The sequence below is a fragment of the Marmota marmota genome, unplaced genomic scaffold (genome assembly GCF_001458135.2).
Source record: "Marmota marmota marmota unplaced genomic scaffold, marMar, whole genome shotgun sequence".
Classification (NCBI taxonomy): Eukaryota; Metazoa; Chordata; class Mammalia; order Rodentia; family Sciuridae; genus Marmota; species Marmota marmota.
This window is the reverse complement of record NW_026000229.1, coordinates 13,495,843-13,512,514: the sequence shown is the minus strand read 5'-3', so window position 1 is coordinate 13,512,514 and position 16,672 is coordinate 13,495,843. Positions and strand designations below refer to the sequence as shown.

Sequence of the window (16,672 nt, the reverse complement as noted above, 5' to 3'; positions counted from 1 at the left end):
TCCATCCTTCCTCGGGCTTCAAAACCCCTCTAGGAAATCTCTGGTCACCATCCCTTCCCTGTGACCTCCTTGGAGCCGTGTCTCCCCCACATGATATTCTTCCGTGTTCCTTTGCAGTGTGCAAGTGCTTTCCTGTGAACTCTCCTGCCCAGTCACCACACTGTATGTATGACCTGATATGAGACTTTGCACCCATGAATATGAACAGTTACTCTATGACCAATTAAAAGCGAAAAATTGTTTTAAAAAATCCTACTTTCTCTTCATTTCTTCAATAAAAGTTCACTGAGCATGTACTTTATGCTGACCACTTGGTTGGTGCTGGGAACACCATCCCTGACCTTGCAGAGGCCAGAGATAATAAATAAATACTCAAACATGTAGTTGCAAACTGTGACCAGTACAATCAGGGAAAATCACAGTGAAGTTTAATTTAGATTGATGGGGGTTGGGAAGCCTTTTAGAGGAAGGAATGTATACCCAAACACTAAAAGAGGAGAAGGGTCAGAAAAGAGGGTACAGGAGCCTGAGGGAAAGGGCCAGGAGAAGCTTGTGCAAAGGCCCTGAGGCTGGAGAGAGGTCAGAACCTTTGCTTTCAAGGAACTGAAAGCTGTTTGAGTGAGGGGCAGAAGCATTGAGTGAAGGGGCAGAGGATGAGGCTGGACAGATAAGCCAGGGCCACACCATGATTTGAAGACTGAAGCTTATTTCTCAGGGCTTGGAGGGTCTTAGTCTGCCCACCCAGTGCAGGACAATTGAAATCTGCAAGGCCTGGTCAGGATTTAGCTCCTGGAGGGAAGTTTCCATGTTTCTGACTCCAGGGTTATTTCTTGAGTACTGAGTCCACTCACTCTCTGGGCTGCCCCTGTACCCTACCTGCTCCCTAGCATAAACAATCCACAAGACTCATGGACTTGAAAAGAGGGTGAAAGTTACCAGGCACTTGAGCAGACCCAGGAGGGTGGCAAAGCAGTTGAAGGGCCACTTTCCTGGGTTTCCTTGGTGACTCAGGGGTGGGAGCAGCTTGCCTGTATCCCAGCTTTGGGCTTTTAAAGCACAGCACTAATGTACCTTTCTGTCCCACTGAGCCCTCTTGGAAGCCTGCAGGTTGGCTGGGCTCAAGGCTCCCCCTTAGCTTTAAAGAGAAAAATTGGTCTTATCAAAGTGTTAAAAAAAAATGCCAGCTCCTAGAGGTGGAACTGACTGTGCAGACAGAATGTTTTTACAACTATAAATAAGCTGGTCTCGGGTGAGTCGGGCGCTTGGTGGTGTTCGACTTTCTAATTAGCCTTTTTCTTCCCACTCTGCTCAAGCCTCGGCCTGGGAGGCTGTGACAGTCTGCTGGGACCAGGACGGGGCTGGGGACTCAGATACTCCCTGTCCACAGTCACTGCCAACATTCTTCACGCTGGGGTGTGCTCCCTTCTTTGTGGAGGGCTTTCTCATCCAACCACCAATTTGAGCCCACAGAGACTCTGGGAGGGGACAGACTGTTCATTATCTGCACTTGACAAACCAGAGGCTGAGGTTCAAAGCGGGGGAGGAACTTGCCCAAGGTCATATGGCAAGTCAGAAAGGCAGGGCTGGGGCCAGACAGGTGGCTTGGGCTGAGGAGAAAAACAGCCACGTGTTCCCCCAAGCCCTGGGGGAGTCCTGCTTCCAGTTATCCTCCCGACCCCCCCATCTGGAGCACTGTTGGGGCTCTGCCTTCCATCCTTCTTCCCCCCTCTCTCTGCCACTGCTCAAGATCTTAACTGCAGACCAGGCTTCTTGGTTGTATGGAGAGGGCTTTAAAGATGATTTTTTTTTTTTGATATTGGGGATTGAATCCGGGGGCACTTGACCACTGAGCCACATCTCAGCCCTATTTTGCATTTTATTTAGAGACAGGATCTCACTGAGTTGCTTAGGGCCTCGCTGAAATTGCTGAGGCTGGCTTTGAACTCACAATCCTCCTGCCTCGGCTTCCCAAGCATCTGGGATTATAGATGTGCACCACTGCGCCTGACATGCAGATGAATTTTTGATTTTGCAGATGGCAAGGAGCCCCTGAGATGTACTGACAGGGCCATTTTGACGCAATGCAGATTGGAGTCTGGGAATTCCACCAGTGCTTCTGGATTTGGTGGCCCGGGCCAGTGGGTCACTCTCAGCCTCTTGCCTTGTGTCCTTGTAACCCTGGCGGTAGCTGGGTCTTGAAGTCTCAGTGGGAAGCCCTTTTCTGAGGGTGGGTTTATTGGGGACAGGGAAAGCCCCACTGAGGACAGGGTCACTCTGTGGAGTAGGCATGTGAAGGCAAAGCTCAGCTCCTCTCCTAGTGCGGGAAGCCCAGACATTTTGAGACTGGACAGGTAGTGCAAAAGAAAAAAAAGAAGAAGAAGGAGAAGGAGAAGGAGAAGGAGAAGAAGAAGAAGAAGATTAAAAGGGCCAGAGCCTTGGTGGGGGAAGCCAGTCACGTGCCCTCACCAAATGGCAGAGCATTCTAGGGACGGGCAACCTCCCATCCTCTGCAGGCCTAGCATGGATTCTCTGATTTATGGCCTCCCAGTCTTCCCAGATTTATGGGGTGGCCTGAGCTCCCATGAGACAACACCAGGTGTCTGTAGATGGCCTTAGCTGGATGGACCCTTCCCATAGCTGGTGCTCTGTGGGGCAGGTTGCAGATTGGACGGCTGTCGGAAGACCTGAGGCCTCAAGGCCATTGTAGCCGGACCTACTGGGGCATCTGTGACATTCCTGTCACATCCTGCCAGTCAGCTCTTAGCTCCTCTACCTGGCCTCTGCCTCAGTCTTGCCTTCCAGTCAAGGTGGGTGCTCCCTGGGTGTGTGACCATGTCTCCCCAAACTCTGTGTTTCTTTCACCCAGTCCAGGTTCCTAGCCAGGGTTGGACTACAACCCCAGCACTGGAGCCAGCATGGTCTAGGGCAGGTGACATTGCCTCCCCAGGTGACATTTGGCCATGTCTGGAGATGTTTCTGGTTATCACAGCTTGAGGTGGGGGTGTCTGCTCATTATCCAACACAGAATGTCTCGTGGGTCGAGATTGAGACTCCCTGGCCTAGTGGTTAGAGCATGAACTCTGGGGTCAGACCTTCCTGCATCCCCTCTTCAGCTGCAAAGCTTCTAGCTGTGTGACCTTGGGCAAGTCTGCCTCTGTCTCCCTCAGCACAGTGCTTGGCAGCCATAAGTACTGGGACCTGGAAGCTCTTCTCATTCATTAATAGTGCACACTGCATCTCCTGGGGAGGCAGATGTCAGAAAAGAATCTGATCTCATAGTCAAGTTGGCCACTGTGGGGTGGGTGAGCAGTGCCCCAGGGAGGCAAGGATGGGCTATTTTAGGGATCCCAGGAGAGGGTGACCAAGTAAGGGAGGGGGTGGGCCCAGAGAGGAGTTAGGAAAGGATTTTAAGAAAACCCCAACCCATTTGTCTGTATATCTCAACATCTGTTCGAAGCCTCAAGATTCATTTCCAGGGATACTCCTCAGACATCTCGAAGCCTGAAGTTCAGACAGGTGAAGTGCTGTCTGAGCCCACATAGCCAGGCAGTGATGGCGTCCAGATGCGGATGCCAGCGGCTCTTCCTTCCAGCTTTTCTTGGCTTTGGGGAGGCTGTGGAGCCAGGCGGAGGTAGCTGCTGGAGGTCTGTGTGGAAGCCAGGTGGGAGACCCCCAGAGGGCACTGGGTCTTCCTCCCCGACACCAAGATCAGGGGACAGTCCTAATCGCCTACCCAAACTGGCAGGGGGAGTCCACTTTGTAGGGCCATGGAGGGTCTCCAACCTCCAGATGTCAGTTTACCATTATGGATCATTACTTATATGCGGTGCTGAGAATTGAACCCAGGGCCTCACATATGCTCGGCAAGTGCTCTACCACTGAGCCACAACCCCAGCCCCAGCTTCTCTCATTTTTGATTGAATTAAACTGTAAAGCTAGTTCAAATGCAAACTCTAAGTCTAAGATTACACTGTTTAAGGCTTCAACCACTAAGAGCCTTTGGTAACAGCAGTGACTTTGGCTGTCCAGCCCACAGCCCCAGAAGGCCCATAGGAAGGGCACAGGCTGCAGGATGGAGGCAGGGGTCCCTTTTACAAGATTTCTAGAAGAATGGTGCAGCTTTTGCCAAGGAGGTCACCACCCAGAGGCAGCCAGCACGCAAGAACCACTCCAGCTCTTAGTGGCCTTTGCAGTCATTTCCCAATGTGAATGAACCACTGGCTTAAAAATCTATTCATCCATAGCTAGCCTTCCTGAGGGTGATTTTTGGAATATTCTTTCCCTTTTTATAATTCAAGACTAGAGTTTCTGGCTCCCGGGTTCCTGTGGCTCCGGCTTTCTGCCATCAGTCTGGGATGTAATGTCGTATGGTCTGGGACCATGGACCTCGTGAGTGTCTGGCCGATATCTGGAGGTCTCCTCTCTACCCTGGGCTCTGGCCCTGCTCTCTGTTGTTGCGTTAGCTTTGCAGGCTGGTTTCCTTGCTGGATAAGACAGCAGGCAGCAAGCCAGGCAATGAAGAGCTGTGCCTTTCTTCTGCCCACTGAGGATGGATACTGGGTCCCTCCCACAGGGCTGGGCCCTTCCTTTCCTTCTAACTGAACTAAACAGGCTCAGAGAAGCTCAGGCACCTCAGTACGTTTTCAGGCAGCAGCCTGTGGCCCACTTCTGGAGAGAGGGAGTTTAGGGCTGGTCCAGAACATGGACCCACTCAGGGTCAAGATTGGACCTGTTGTTCCAAGTTCCCAAAGCAGCTAACTGACTGAGAGCTGAGTTGCTGGGCTCCCGGGGATAGGATGGTCACAGCCATTCATGACAGCATCAGTGGCTTGGCATTCACAGACCTCTGTGCTCTGACAGAACAACTTAATGTCCAGTTACAGTGGACTCATCACCAACATGTCATTCCCTTGGGATTTGGAGGTTTTCTTACTCCACCTTCAATCAGAAAATTCTCAGATCCAAATATAAACATTCTCTTTAAAAGTCTTAGCAGAGAAAACCTTCCAGATGATTGGGACATAGGAACATGACCCAGGTATTAGAGATGGTAAAAGAACTGGGATGTGTGGGGAGAGGCAACCGAGTCCCTCTGATTGGGGGAATAGGAAAACTGGGCAGCGTATCTAGAAGCTGCACAGGGCAGTCAGGGCAGTCATGACCTTGGCCAACCTGAGTAACAAGCTGGGGCTCTAAGCTCCTGAGTTTCCCTGCCTGCCCCACCTCCTCCAAATAGTTGGGGAACCCACTGGTTCTGCAAGCGTTGGACACACTGAGCTGCTGGGGCCATTTTCCAGGGCTCAGAGTAACTCCCTGAATCCCTAAGCCCAGCTGAGCCTCCCTGGCCCCTGAGACCTGGACAGTGACCTGCCTGAGAATGAACCTTAAGTGAAACTTAAGTCTTTGTCCCCAAATGAAGTGGTACCCTAGTCTCTATCCCCAGTGCCCCCTGCCCCACCCCACAGGAAGATGCTCAGGAAATGACCATAGAGGGATATGGGAGACACTGGGTCTTTGATTCCCTAGCCTGTGCCCAGGTTCCTCCCAGTCCTGTGCACACAATCCTCTGCTCCCCTGCCCCACCCATGGCTGCTAAGATCCTTGTCCTTTCAGAGGCCCATTCAAGTGCTGACCCCTTGCTGATCCTTCCCTGGCCATGCCAGCCCCAGCCCCAGCCCAGGCCTTTCTTTCTGTAAGAGCCTGACCATTGCCCTGGTTGGCATTAGCTGTCACGTCTGGCTGCCTCATTGAGTAGGGGTCTTTACAGAGGCCCAGAAGACCTGGAGTTATATGCTTTTACCAAGGAGATATCTGCAGTTTCTTTCATCCTGTTCTCAAAACTGAGGACTGCTGTTTTGGACTGTTTGAAGTTAACTTTTGGTGGCAAGAATTACTTCCAATTTTTTTTCTTCTTTAATTGTTTTTGACAAATGCTGGTTGCGTTGAATTGAATTGCATTTCCTTGATGTATTTTCTAATCAGCCTTGACCCCAGACTCAGGAGCCCAGGACTCGTGCTGCCAGAGCATGAGACTCGCTGCCTGACCTTGCACCCATGGATGCTCTTGCCTCACTGTGCCCAGCAATTTACCCTCAGATTGCAAGCTGAAGAGCAGGGCTCCACCTCTGCCTCTGCTGTATCCAGCATAGGGCCCAGGGCAAGAAGGCACTGAGAAGATTGGTGGATCTGACCACTTTAAACAGGAGAACTGTTAATGCCTGCAGCCCTGTAGGGATCTTCTGAGCATGAAATGAGGTGCAGGACTTCCCTGGAAAAGTTTACAGAGCTGTCACCTGTAACAGGGCTGTTATTATGAGGTGCATATGTTATTATGCACCTTGCTGTATTCAGGGCAGTGGGAATGATGCAGCTCAGGACAATCCAGGTTCAAGTTGTGTTTCCGCTCATCTGCCTGCTGTGCGTTGTATGTGCCCCCTCCTCTCCAATCTGGGATTTCTGACTCAGACTCTTGAGATTCCTGTTTGCTCATGGAGCAGCTGCTGGGTATAGATGGTGCCATCTGACTAATAGATGGTGCCATCTCACTGATTTTTTTTTTTTTTTTACTTCCGAGGGTCACTTAACCTCTCCAAGACTCAATGTCTTTATCTGTAAACTTGGCTCTAGGAACCTGCCCCATCTACCCCATAGAAGAGTTAAGCAAATATGATGGATGATGAGTGCACAACTACAGGGACTAGCAGGCTTTTCAAGCAAACTGGGAGGCAGTGCCTGTCCAACAGCACACGAGTGCACAACTCCACCTGGGACATACCTGTTCGAAGCATGCCCATGGAGCAACACACGGGGTGCCTGTTTCCCCATGTGCTGCTCCTAAGCAGGACTTTACAGTTTATGAAGCATCTCAGAGATATGAACACTCTGTCTCTCTGGCAATTCAGGGTGGTTTCAGCTCCATCTTATGAACCAGAACCAGGTGAAGCACACGGAGGGTGAGTGGGGGCCCGAGACAGCCCCAGGCACCACATGCTGCTTGTGGCATCTTGTGCCCCCCCTCTTTGGGGGCCAGGTCCACCTGGGAGCTCTGCAATCCCATGCAGAGTCTGCATGGAGTGGGGCCCATATGCAGTTGGCTATGTCACCTGGCCTAGATTTTGCATAGGGCTCTGTGGATTGAATGGGGTCATTTGTTGCAGGAAGCGATGTCTCCATCAGCACCCTCTGCAGAACCTTCTGGGTGGGTGAGTAGACTATTAGTAGTAGTCCACTTGCTTCTGAAGAGGGCTTGAGACAGTAGAGGTAGGTTGAAGACCTTGACTTCCCTCTTCCACCCACAGAAGACTCTGGGAGGCAGAGAGAACCCAGGAAAGAGAAGCTGAGCAGCTCATGAAAGGTGGAAAGACACACCTCGAGAGCTGGGAAGGATGTGGAGAGATGGAGGGAGCCAGTGGTAACCCATACCTCCACCACATGCGAGGAGAAGCCCGTCTGTGACATCTCCAGCCCAAAGGAGGTCTCGTTCTTGTTGGTGCCTAAAACAGAGGACAGAAGGTTGTCAGTGCCATGACTCTTTGCTTAGCCCCAGATGGCACTCGGTTCACAGTTCCTACCTCCCAGGGGGCACCTTAGGAACTGGGGGTTCACTTTTGAGAAAAGTTTGAGGCTGAGACTTACAGAGCCGTCTGCATCACCAGCCCTCATCAATACCCTGTGCCCTGAGGTGCGCTGAGCACCTTCCAGATGGCCATTACTTCTGCAAAGGACTGGGGACAAGTATTGCATCCACATACTGTAAATGACTGTGAAAACAGGGGGGAGATAACTAAATAGTTTGTGGAAACAGTGGACATGGTTGGCAAGAAATGGAATTTCTCGCTTTGTTTGTTCCTATTATTCACTGGATTCGTTTCTGGATGCCCTGGGATAGTTCCTACACCTCATCTCCACCCCCAGGAGGGAGACATGTCACCACTGCAGAGGTACACAAGAAAGCCCAGGGTGCTCAGGACCCCACTCCACAGTGGGTTTCCCGAACACATCATTGGAACTCCGTGCTTGTCACTCAAGGTGACTGCTTTGAGGAGAAAAACACTGATTTGGATATTTCAATTCTGCTGTGGGTGTGAAAGCCCATGTCTGGGGGTTGGGGTTGTGGCTCAGTGGTAGAGCACTCGCCTAGCATGTGCAAGGCCCTGGGTTCGATCCTCAGCACCACATAAAATAAGTAAAATAAAAGTGTTGTGTCCAACTACAACTAAAAAATAAATATTTAAAAAAAGTCCATGTTTGTGCTTTTATCCATCCATCTTTGTTCTGGGGCCATTTTGTTCTCTTTGGGCAGCTCTTCATTTCCAATGCACTGCAGATGTCTCAGGCTCTGGAACGCTGCCTTCTATTTCTTTTTATGACCCTCCCCCATGCCCAAGGCCCAGTGTTGGAAGGACCCAGTAGAGCATTTACTGTGCAAACGGGATCTGTGCAAATAAAAGATGCAGTTTAAGTCACTGGGAGGGGGCGATCTGAAGAAACCCTGCAAAGACTGCTTTTGATGGAGCAAGACACAGTGGCACAGAGGGACTGAATGTTCTAGGCTGAGGAGTCAGGCTCAGCAGGGTCCCGACTAGGGGTGCCAGAGAAAATATAGGGTGCCCAGATAAATTTGAACTTCAGATAAACAATGCATAATATTTTAGTGTAAGTCTGTCACAAGTTTTGCATTTCATATTGCTGAACCTGGCAACACTAGTCTACATATCACCACTGTCCCCAGTGTGGGAACTTTGGCATGTCACTTAACTGCTCTGAGTTTCAGTCTCTTCAGCCATCAAGTATGGAGAATACCAGAGAAGCCACCTTTCAGGTTGTTTATAAAGCACATCGCTTTACATCCAGAACAAATGACACTCGGTTGGTCCTTTTTTTCCACTAAGCAGGGACACTTGCCTCGCCATTTGTTTTGTGCAGTTGAATTTCCCTCTGGGGAGTTTGTCTGATTTAAACCCAGGTGTGTGTAGCCCCTCTGGGTAGGCAGGGCTCACCTTCCAGGCTGAAGATCCTGTCCCCCAGGGCGTCAACAATGTCCTTCAGGGCTGCCTCGTCAGTGACGTTGAAGAAGTGCTTGTCATCTGGGTCGCTGGCGATGTATTTGATTTCATTTAGAAAAGTTTCTGGATTGATCCCCCTGCGGTTGTAGTAGCCCAGGACCTGCCAGGGAACAGGGGCAGGGACGACAAACCAGGACATAGCACAGACTCTCCCACACGCCTCAGGGCCCCTGACCCCAGGGCTCCAGGGTGGGCTGAGCCAGGACTTTTGGTAGCCCTGAGTTTTCCTCCAGGGACCATTTGCGTTTTGGGACTGATCCTCTTTTAGAGGCAAGATAAGGACCTGTGCTCAGCTAGGTTTCTGGGAGCTGAAAGGCTTGAGCTATTTTCTAGTTTTTGAGGTTTCTGAAGCTTCCTGGCAAAGGAAGGAAAAACCAAGCCCATGACTTTTGTGGACAGGCCTGAGCAGTGCTAAAGAAGCTTCCGGGCTTGCTCTTTTGAAAGCCTGGACATGACAGGCTGCTTCTCAGAAAACAGCCCCTGGGAGTTCCTCTGAGAGGCAGCCAGCAGCCCTGGGCAGGGACGGGACTTACGGCCACGGCGTATCTGGTCACGTTGTCCCTCTCACTTTGCTGGATGACCTTCTCCAGGTCCGGGCTGTCATGGGACTCCCCATCTGTGATGACGATCATCACCTTCTTGGCCCCTTTCCTTCCGCCCTTCTGGAAAGCCTCTGATCTGGAACCCGAGCACAGGGGTGGGTCACAGAGGGACGTGGGGATGGGGAAGATGCCATGCTCCTCCAAGAGCAGCCACAGAAGCCACAGCTGGCCCCCCCTGGGGCAACCCAACACGTCAACACCATTAGACCTTGTACCAAAGAAGAGGGTGACACCCAGGCGATTCTTTTACCACAGCTTAGGTGGGTCTTGGATCTTTGCATTTTACAAAAGCGACTTTAAAAAGACCCTTTGGGGTCCTGATCTTGTTTTGGGAAGACAAAAGGCACAAAGAAGACATGAAGGGAAGTTGGCAGGTGGTGGCCTTAGGGGAGGTGAGGTAATGGTGAGCAAACCCAAGAATCTCTTGGGCTGAGGTTTAAAAACATACTGATGCCCAGGCTCCCCTTACACCCATAAGGTCAGACTCTCCTGGGGCCTTGCCTGGCCATCAGTAATTTTTTTTTTTTGAGAGAGAATTTTAATATTTATTTCTTAGTTTTCAGCGGATACAACATCTTTGTTTGTATGTGGTGCTGAGGATCGAACCCTGGCCGAAAGCACGCCAGGCGAGCACGCTACCGGCTTGAGCCACATCCCCAGCCCTGCCATCAATAATTTTTAAAAGTTCTACTGAACACCCAGCATTGTGTCCCATTTTCCTAAGGACTGAAGAGCTGAGGTGCCAGGGAGTTCACCACCTAAACAACTGACCTGGAGAACCATGTGTGAGGAAGCCCCAGAGTTCTAACTTCTCCCATGAGGACTACTTTGATTGTATTTTTGGAAATATTAAATATTGCATGAATAAAAAGTTAATGTGATATATATATATGTGTGTATATATATATATGTATATATATATATATAATATTGAATTTTATATATATTCCACTCCAATAATACTGCATTCATATATATATATGAATGAATATATATGTATGATGGAATATTATTCAGCCTTAAAGAAGAATGAAATATGGCATTTTCCAGATAATGGAGGGAGCTGGAGAATATCAAGCTAAGTGAAATAAGCCAATCCCCAAAAAACAAAGGCCAAATGTTTTCTCTGATATACAGATGCTAATTCACAATGCTAGGGAAGAATAGAATTACTTTAGATTAGGTAGAGGGGAGTGAAGGGAAGGGAGGGGCTCTGGGGGCAGGAAGGATAGTAGAATGAATCAGACATTCATTATTACCCTATGTACACATATAAGACCGGTGGGATTCTACATCACGTACAATCAGAAGAATGGGAAGTTATACTCCATTGATAGATGTATCAAAGTGCATTCTACTGTCATGTATAACTAATTAAAACAAAAAATTTAAAAAATGTAATGGAAAATAGTTCTCTTACTTTTTAATTTTCAGTGCTTGGAGCATGAGCTTGGCTTACCTGTTGGGCCCTCTAGCCTGGGGACAGCAGGGCTAGCCCAGTCATGCCCAATATGGCAAAAGGGCTCTGACAGTTGGCAATTGGTCTACTAAACATGAAAAACTGGCTCTTGGTGCCTCTGTAATCAACCCTCCTTTAGACCATAGTGTGCTGAGTACACCTATGGTCTTGCCAAGGGTCTGGCCCAGCAGGTAGAATTTTCCACTTAAGATATAAAAATTAATGTCACTTGTGGACTTGGCAGTGATTCCCATGAGTCTGACCCACTTCCAGGCAGGAAGAACAGCCCTCAGGTTTAAGCTCTGTAAGGACAGGCTGAAGACCAGTAGCCTTTGGGTTATCAGAGGTAACTTGTTATGTGACAAGCTTGTTACATGATGAGCTTTTGCATGTGATTTTGATGTTGAGGAATTTACAAAACTTGGACTAAGTTGTCTCAGAACTTCTTCAAGCTGCCAGATGTTGAGAGCCACAGCTGAAGCGGCCCCAGCAAACTTCCAGCTGGTTGGCTCCTCTGTGGTGATGCTCATTGGGCTGTTTCCCTGCCCTTTCAGACCACGGAGCTGCTCATTGGGGGACTCTTTTGGCTCCGCCCATGCGACCCAGCCAATCGGCCTCAAGAGTGGGAGGAGTGGGGGAGGTTGAGGGGCTTTTGGGAAGCCGGTGGTGGCAGTTGGGCTCTAAGGGAACTCCTGAAGAGCTTGTGTGGTGCAGCGTGTGTTCTAAAAATAAAGTTTGTTTCTGCTTGACAAGTGGCTTGTGAATTGTGCCCAGCCAGACTGCGGCATTTGGTGGCCCCCACGGGTAAGGACTGAGGGTAAGTGATAAGGTAAACTGCTCGCCCCTGAGGGCAGGGCGAGAGGATGGGTAGCCATTTTAAGATTCTTCTTTCGTTTTGTTTCACTTTTGTTTTAAGTTGCCTGTCCCTGGAGATGGGTGAGACGGGAAGAAAAACCGCTCACATTTGAGGAAAAACTATTTGCGTCTGAGGAACAGATAGGGAGAAAGGACGGATGGACATTTCAGGAGGATAGAAAGGCTGATATAATAAATTTTTGTTCCATTTTTGTTTCATTCTGTTTCAGTTTTGTTTGGTGTTATCTTGTTGGGTTGTGTTATCTTTATAGTAGAAATATGGGATCAGAAACTAGTAAAAAACAAACCAAAAGAGTGTTAAGTAAATTGTTAGAGGAAGGAGGCACCCCAATAAAACCAAGAACAGTCAGGGCATACGTTGATACAATACAAAAATGTAGCCCATGGCTTTTTAAGGAGGAGTTGTTGAATATATCACAATGGGACCATCATGGTGAAGATTTAAGGGAGAGGGAAAAGAAAAACCCAGGAACTCTGCCAGTTGGCACAATGCCATTGTGGATGATGATACGATTTTGTTTGCCTAGTCCAAAGCCTTCAGTTCAGACTATGGTAGAAGACATGTTAGATCAAGTAAAAGAGAAGGTCTCTCGAGCTAGTAAGACAGAGGAAAATTTAAAGGAGGAAAAGCCATCAGGGGAGAAGTTACAACAGGAGGCTGTTACTAACACCTTTCTATCACCAGAGGGCGTAAGTGTCCAACCAACAGCTCCACCTCCATATGCTGGGAGGCCCCCAACCCCCAAAGTTGATAGATTGGATCCTGAGACAGGACCTCAAAGATTAGCATGCCCTGTATTTGAACAGGCAGGAGGGCAGCGAATTCACCATGTTTTAGATTTCAAAACAGTGAAGCATACATATTTTCTCTACACTAGAAGAAGCTACAGATTTTCATAAAAAGTTCCATGTCAATGCTAATACTTTACAAAAGCGATTTAAAATAACTAAGGAACAGCTAGACAAATAATAAAACAATGCCAAAATTGTATGACCTTTTTACCACAAGTTAATCTTGGAGTCAATCCTAGAGGACTGATACCTAACCATATTTGGCAGATGGACGTCACACACTTGCCAGAATTTGGAAAATTAAAATATTTGCATGTTACAGTTGATACTTCTTCCGGATTTTTGATGGGCTCCCTTCATACCGGAGAAAATAATTAAAGATATTATAGCTCATTGCTTACAAAATTTTGCCACTGTAGGCGTTCCAAAACAGTTAAAAACAGATAATGGTCCTGGCTATACTTCTACCTCTTTTAAATAATTTTGCTCATCATTTGGCATTACTCATATAACAGGAATCCCATACAATCCACAGGGACAAGGCATAGTTGAAAGAGCTCATCAAACTATTAAAATGTACTTATTAAATCAAAAAGAGGGAATTGGGAAGGGGTATATATCCCCCAAACATAAACTTAAAATAACCCTTTTTACTCTAAACTTTTTAAATTTGGATTCATCAGGACTTAGTGCTGCGGAAAGGCATATGTGTCCAAAAAATGTACATAAGCCCAAGGTACTTTGGAAGGATATTCTAACAGGACAATGGAAAGGTCCTGACCCAGTAATTGTCTGGAGTCGGGGGTCTGTTTGTGTGTTTCCACAGGGAGAACAGCAGCCGATTTGGATTCCAGAGAGATTAACTAAAGCGATTTCTACAGACCAAAAAGAAGATGATTTGGCTCAAATCCATAACAACTGATATCCAAAACTCCAGTTTGGCTATTCTTACATCTGCAACAGAACCAGGATGCTTTTTTCAATATCTATTTTATTATTGCCCTTTGCCATATCATGAAGTTCTATTTTGTTTTTTGAGCTCATACAGACCTAGGTTAATGTTTTGCTGATCAGTTCTATTTTTTGACTATGGAGTTTTTAAACATTGCAATGGAGATTTCACCTGTAAAAAGTTACAAGGCCTTTACTATTATGTTATGTGTTGTATGTATTATATTATGTGTGCACACTTGTGTTTTGTGTTGTATGTTTGTATGTGCATATGTCCATATATCATATATGACAAGCGCTCATGAAAAAATGGATCCAAATATTTTTTTTTCTTATTCACGTGATTTAAATGGTTTAATTTAAATTGGGTAAACAGCTGTTGAGGATTGTTTTAATATGTGAACAAAAAAGGAGGTTAACAGATCTGTTTGTTTACTTTCACCTTTCCTTTTCATTATATTTAATAATTCTGTTCAGGATAATGTAAATTGTTCAGAAAATTGTTTTCTTTTAGTGCCTGCTGGAATGTTACATAATTTTTTCTTTAGCCATTATTGCCAGAATTCCTATCTTCATCCCAGTGCCAGTGAAGACAAAGATAAAACCAAACTACAGCTTCTGCAATAGCTATCATTGAACTGCTTGCAGAACTTGCCTCGACTATCACTTGTATGCATTGTGAACTATCTGTTGGTGCAGTGACTTGTGGTAGTGCCGGGGTATTTTTGCTGATGGTGTCATCGGTGGTACAATTTTTCCAAAAGGAGCCGGTGTATCCTCCTCCCTTCTGCTTGTGATGGTCGTTCAGCTAAAATTTGGGGGCCAACAGAGGTGAGGCAAAGAACTTCACCCCCCCACTAGTACAAAGGCCTATCCACAGGTGTGGCTGTATGCTGGGCTGGTAGTCAATGACGGGTAAGATCCAATTGCAATGGTACCAACCTAAGACAGGAGGCTGACGCCTTGAGGTCAGCCCATCTGATGATGGGTAAGGACCATATGTACTATTGGACAACCTAAGGCAGGCACAGTCCCTAAGCCACATGCTTGTTGTTTAATTAAACAGAGAGGGGGAGATGTTCAAGCCACAGCTGAAGCGGCCCCAGCAAACTTCCAGCTGATTGGCTCACCGCGGCCCTAGCAAACTTCCAACTGATTGGCTCCTCTGCGGTGATGCTCATTGGGCTGTTTCCCTGCCCTTTCAGACCACGGAGCTGCTCATTGGGGGACCCTTTTGGCTCCGCCCACACGACCCAGCCAATCGGCCTCAAGAGCAGGAGGAGTGGGGGTTGAGAGGCTCGCTGGAAGCCGGTGGTGGCAGTTGGGCTCTAAGGGAATTCCTGAAGAGCTCATGTGGTGCTGCATGTGTGTTCTAAAAATAAAGTTCGTTTCTGCTTGACAAGTGGCTCGTGAATTGTGCCCAGCCAGACTGCAGCAGCCAGTGAAGAGGGAAAACCATCTGCTGTTCTCTTTGTAGCTCTCTGATATTCTGGACATGTTGCCTTAAAAAATCCCGTTTAATTTTAGTATGAGTTGTGGACCCAAAGGCCATAGAGGCCCACTCCACATGACGAGAGCAGATTTTGGGCTGAAGCCCAACCTAGTGAAGGGAGAACTCTGCTCTTCCCTCAAAGGAAATTCTAGATGCTTCTGTGACCTCCATGAAGGAATAAAAACTTCATGCAGAAAATTATGGCAGGAGCATAGCAGTTTTTATTACATTGAGAGCCAAGGAAAACTTCAGGATCATATTTCCATATAGCAGAATAGTGTGAATATCTCTGTGAATCTGTAATAGTATGAATATCAGCATGAATCATCAGATTTTTGAGTTGTGATTTTGTGTTGGGTAAAGGGACTTGGATCTGTTCCTTTGTAAATGAGATTACAAATTCCTTGAGAGCAGTAAGAACTTTATAGTCACAACAGGACCCACCCAACTAAAAACCAGAGTGACCCACAGAATTTAGCTCATATCATGTTTCTAGTCTGCTTAGAATCTGCTCTGGTTCCTGTCTCTCTCAGGAAAAGACCAGGTCCTGATGAAGTCCCACCAGACCTGTGTGACCTGGACCATGACCTCTCTGAGCTGCTGTCTGACCTGGGGGGTGCCAGGTGCAATGCTGAGCCTGTGGGCTGCTCCCTCACCCTGGAATGCCCCCTCCTGGCTATCTCTTGGCCAGCTCCCTCAGTGGATTCAGGTGTGCACCCCAAGGCCACCTCTCAGTAAACCTTTCCTCACGGGCCTCCCTGAGAGACAGTCTCTCTGCATTCTGAGATAGGATCAGGGTTGACACTGGTTAGAGCTCCTATGTTGGGCTGAGAGCTGCCCCTCAAGTTCATGGCTGGAGTCTTTGTCCTTTAGTAGGTACATGGGGGAAAAAAAAGAAAAAAACCCTCATTATGAATAACCAAGTGAGGGGAAAAAACCTTTCATTTTAAAAGGCACCAGCTATAATTTGGGACCTGAACTTGGCAGACTGGAAGATCAGAATTTCAAAATTCAATGGAGGTGAAATTACAACCCAGGAGTTGCAAATCCCGAGTTACTAATGCTTCGAACTACCTGGTGAGTCACATGCATGTCATTGACCCAAGGTTGGTGGGCTGCAGAAGGGGAATGACCAAACAGTGGCTTCATTCTTGTGTGAGTCAGTCAGTGCCATACTGGGAAAGTGATAGCCGGTGGTCACTGGTTCCCTTTGCTGCCCAGCCCTTTCACCAGGGCCTGTTGGGCATCTCTGGTCCCACCCCAGTGACGGCAAAACAGCAAAATGGCCCATTCCTCGTAAAGATGGGTAAGAGCCATCATCTTCCCATGGAGAAGAAAAAGTGAGCTTTATAACGAGTTTTCTTTTTTCTCCTCCTCCTCCTCCTCCTCCTCCTCTTCTTTTTTACAAGAGCACAAATCCATCTTTATTTATTTT

The 16,672-nt window shown here is 47.7% G+C and overlaps 1 protein-coding gene across 1 annotated transcript in view; it reads right to left on the bottom strand.

Moving 5' to 3' along the window:
• Positions 1 to 16,672, bottom strand: part of Itga11 (integrin subunit alpha 11) — a 116,147-nt gene that overhangs the window by 32,419 nt on the left and 67,056 nt on the right. Inside the window, exons 8-10 of the mRNA XM_015480488.2 lie at positions 9,599 to 9,743; positions 9,000 to 9,165; positions 7,423 to 7,493 (exon numbers count right to left, since the gene is read on the bottom strand). Of these exons, the coding sequence (XP_015335974.1) occupies positions 7,423 to 7,493; positions 9,000 to 9,165; positions 9,599 to 9,743 (382 nt within the window). The remainder of the gene's footprint in view (positions 1 to 7,422; positions 7,494 to 8,999; positions 9,166 to 9,598; positions 9,744 to 16,672) is intronic.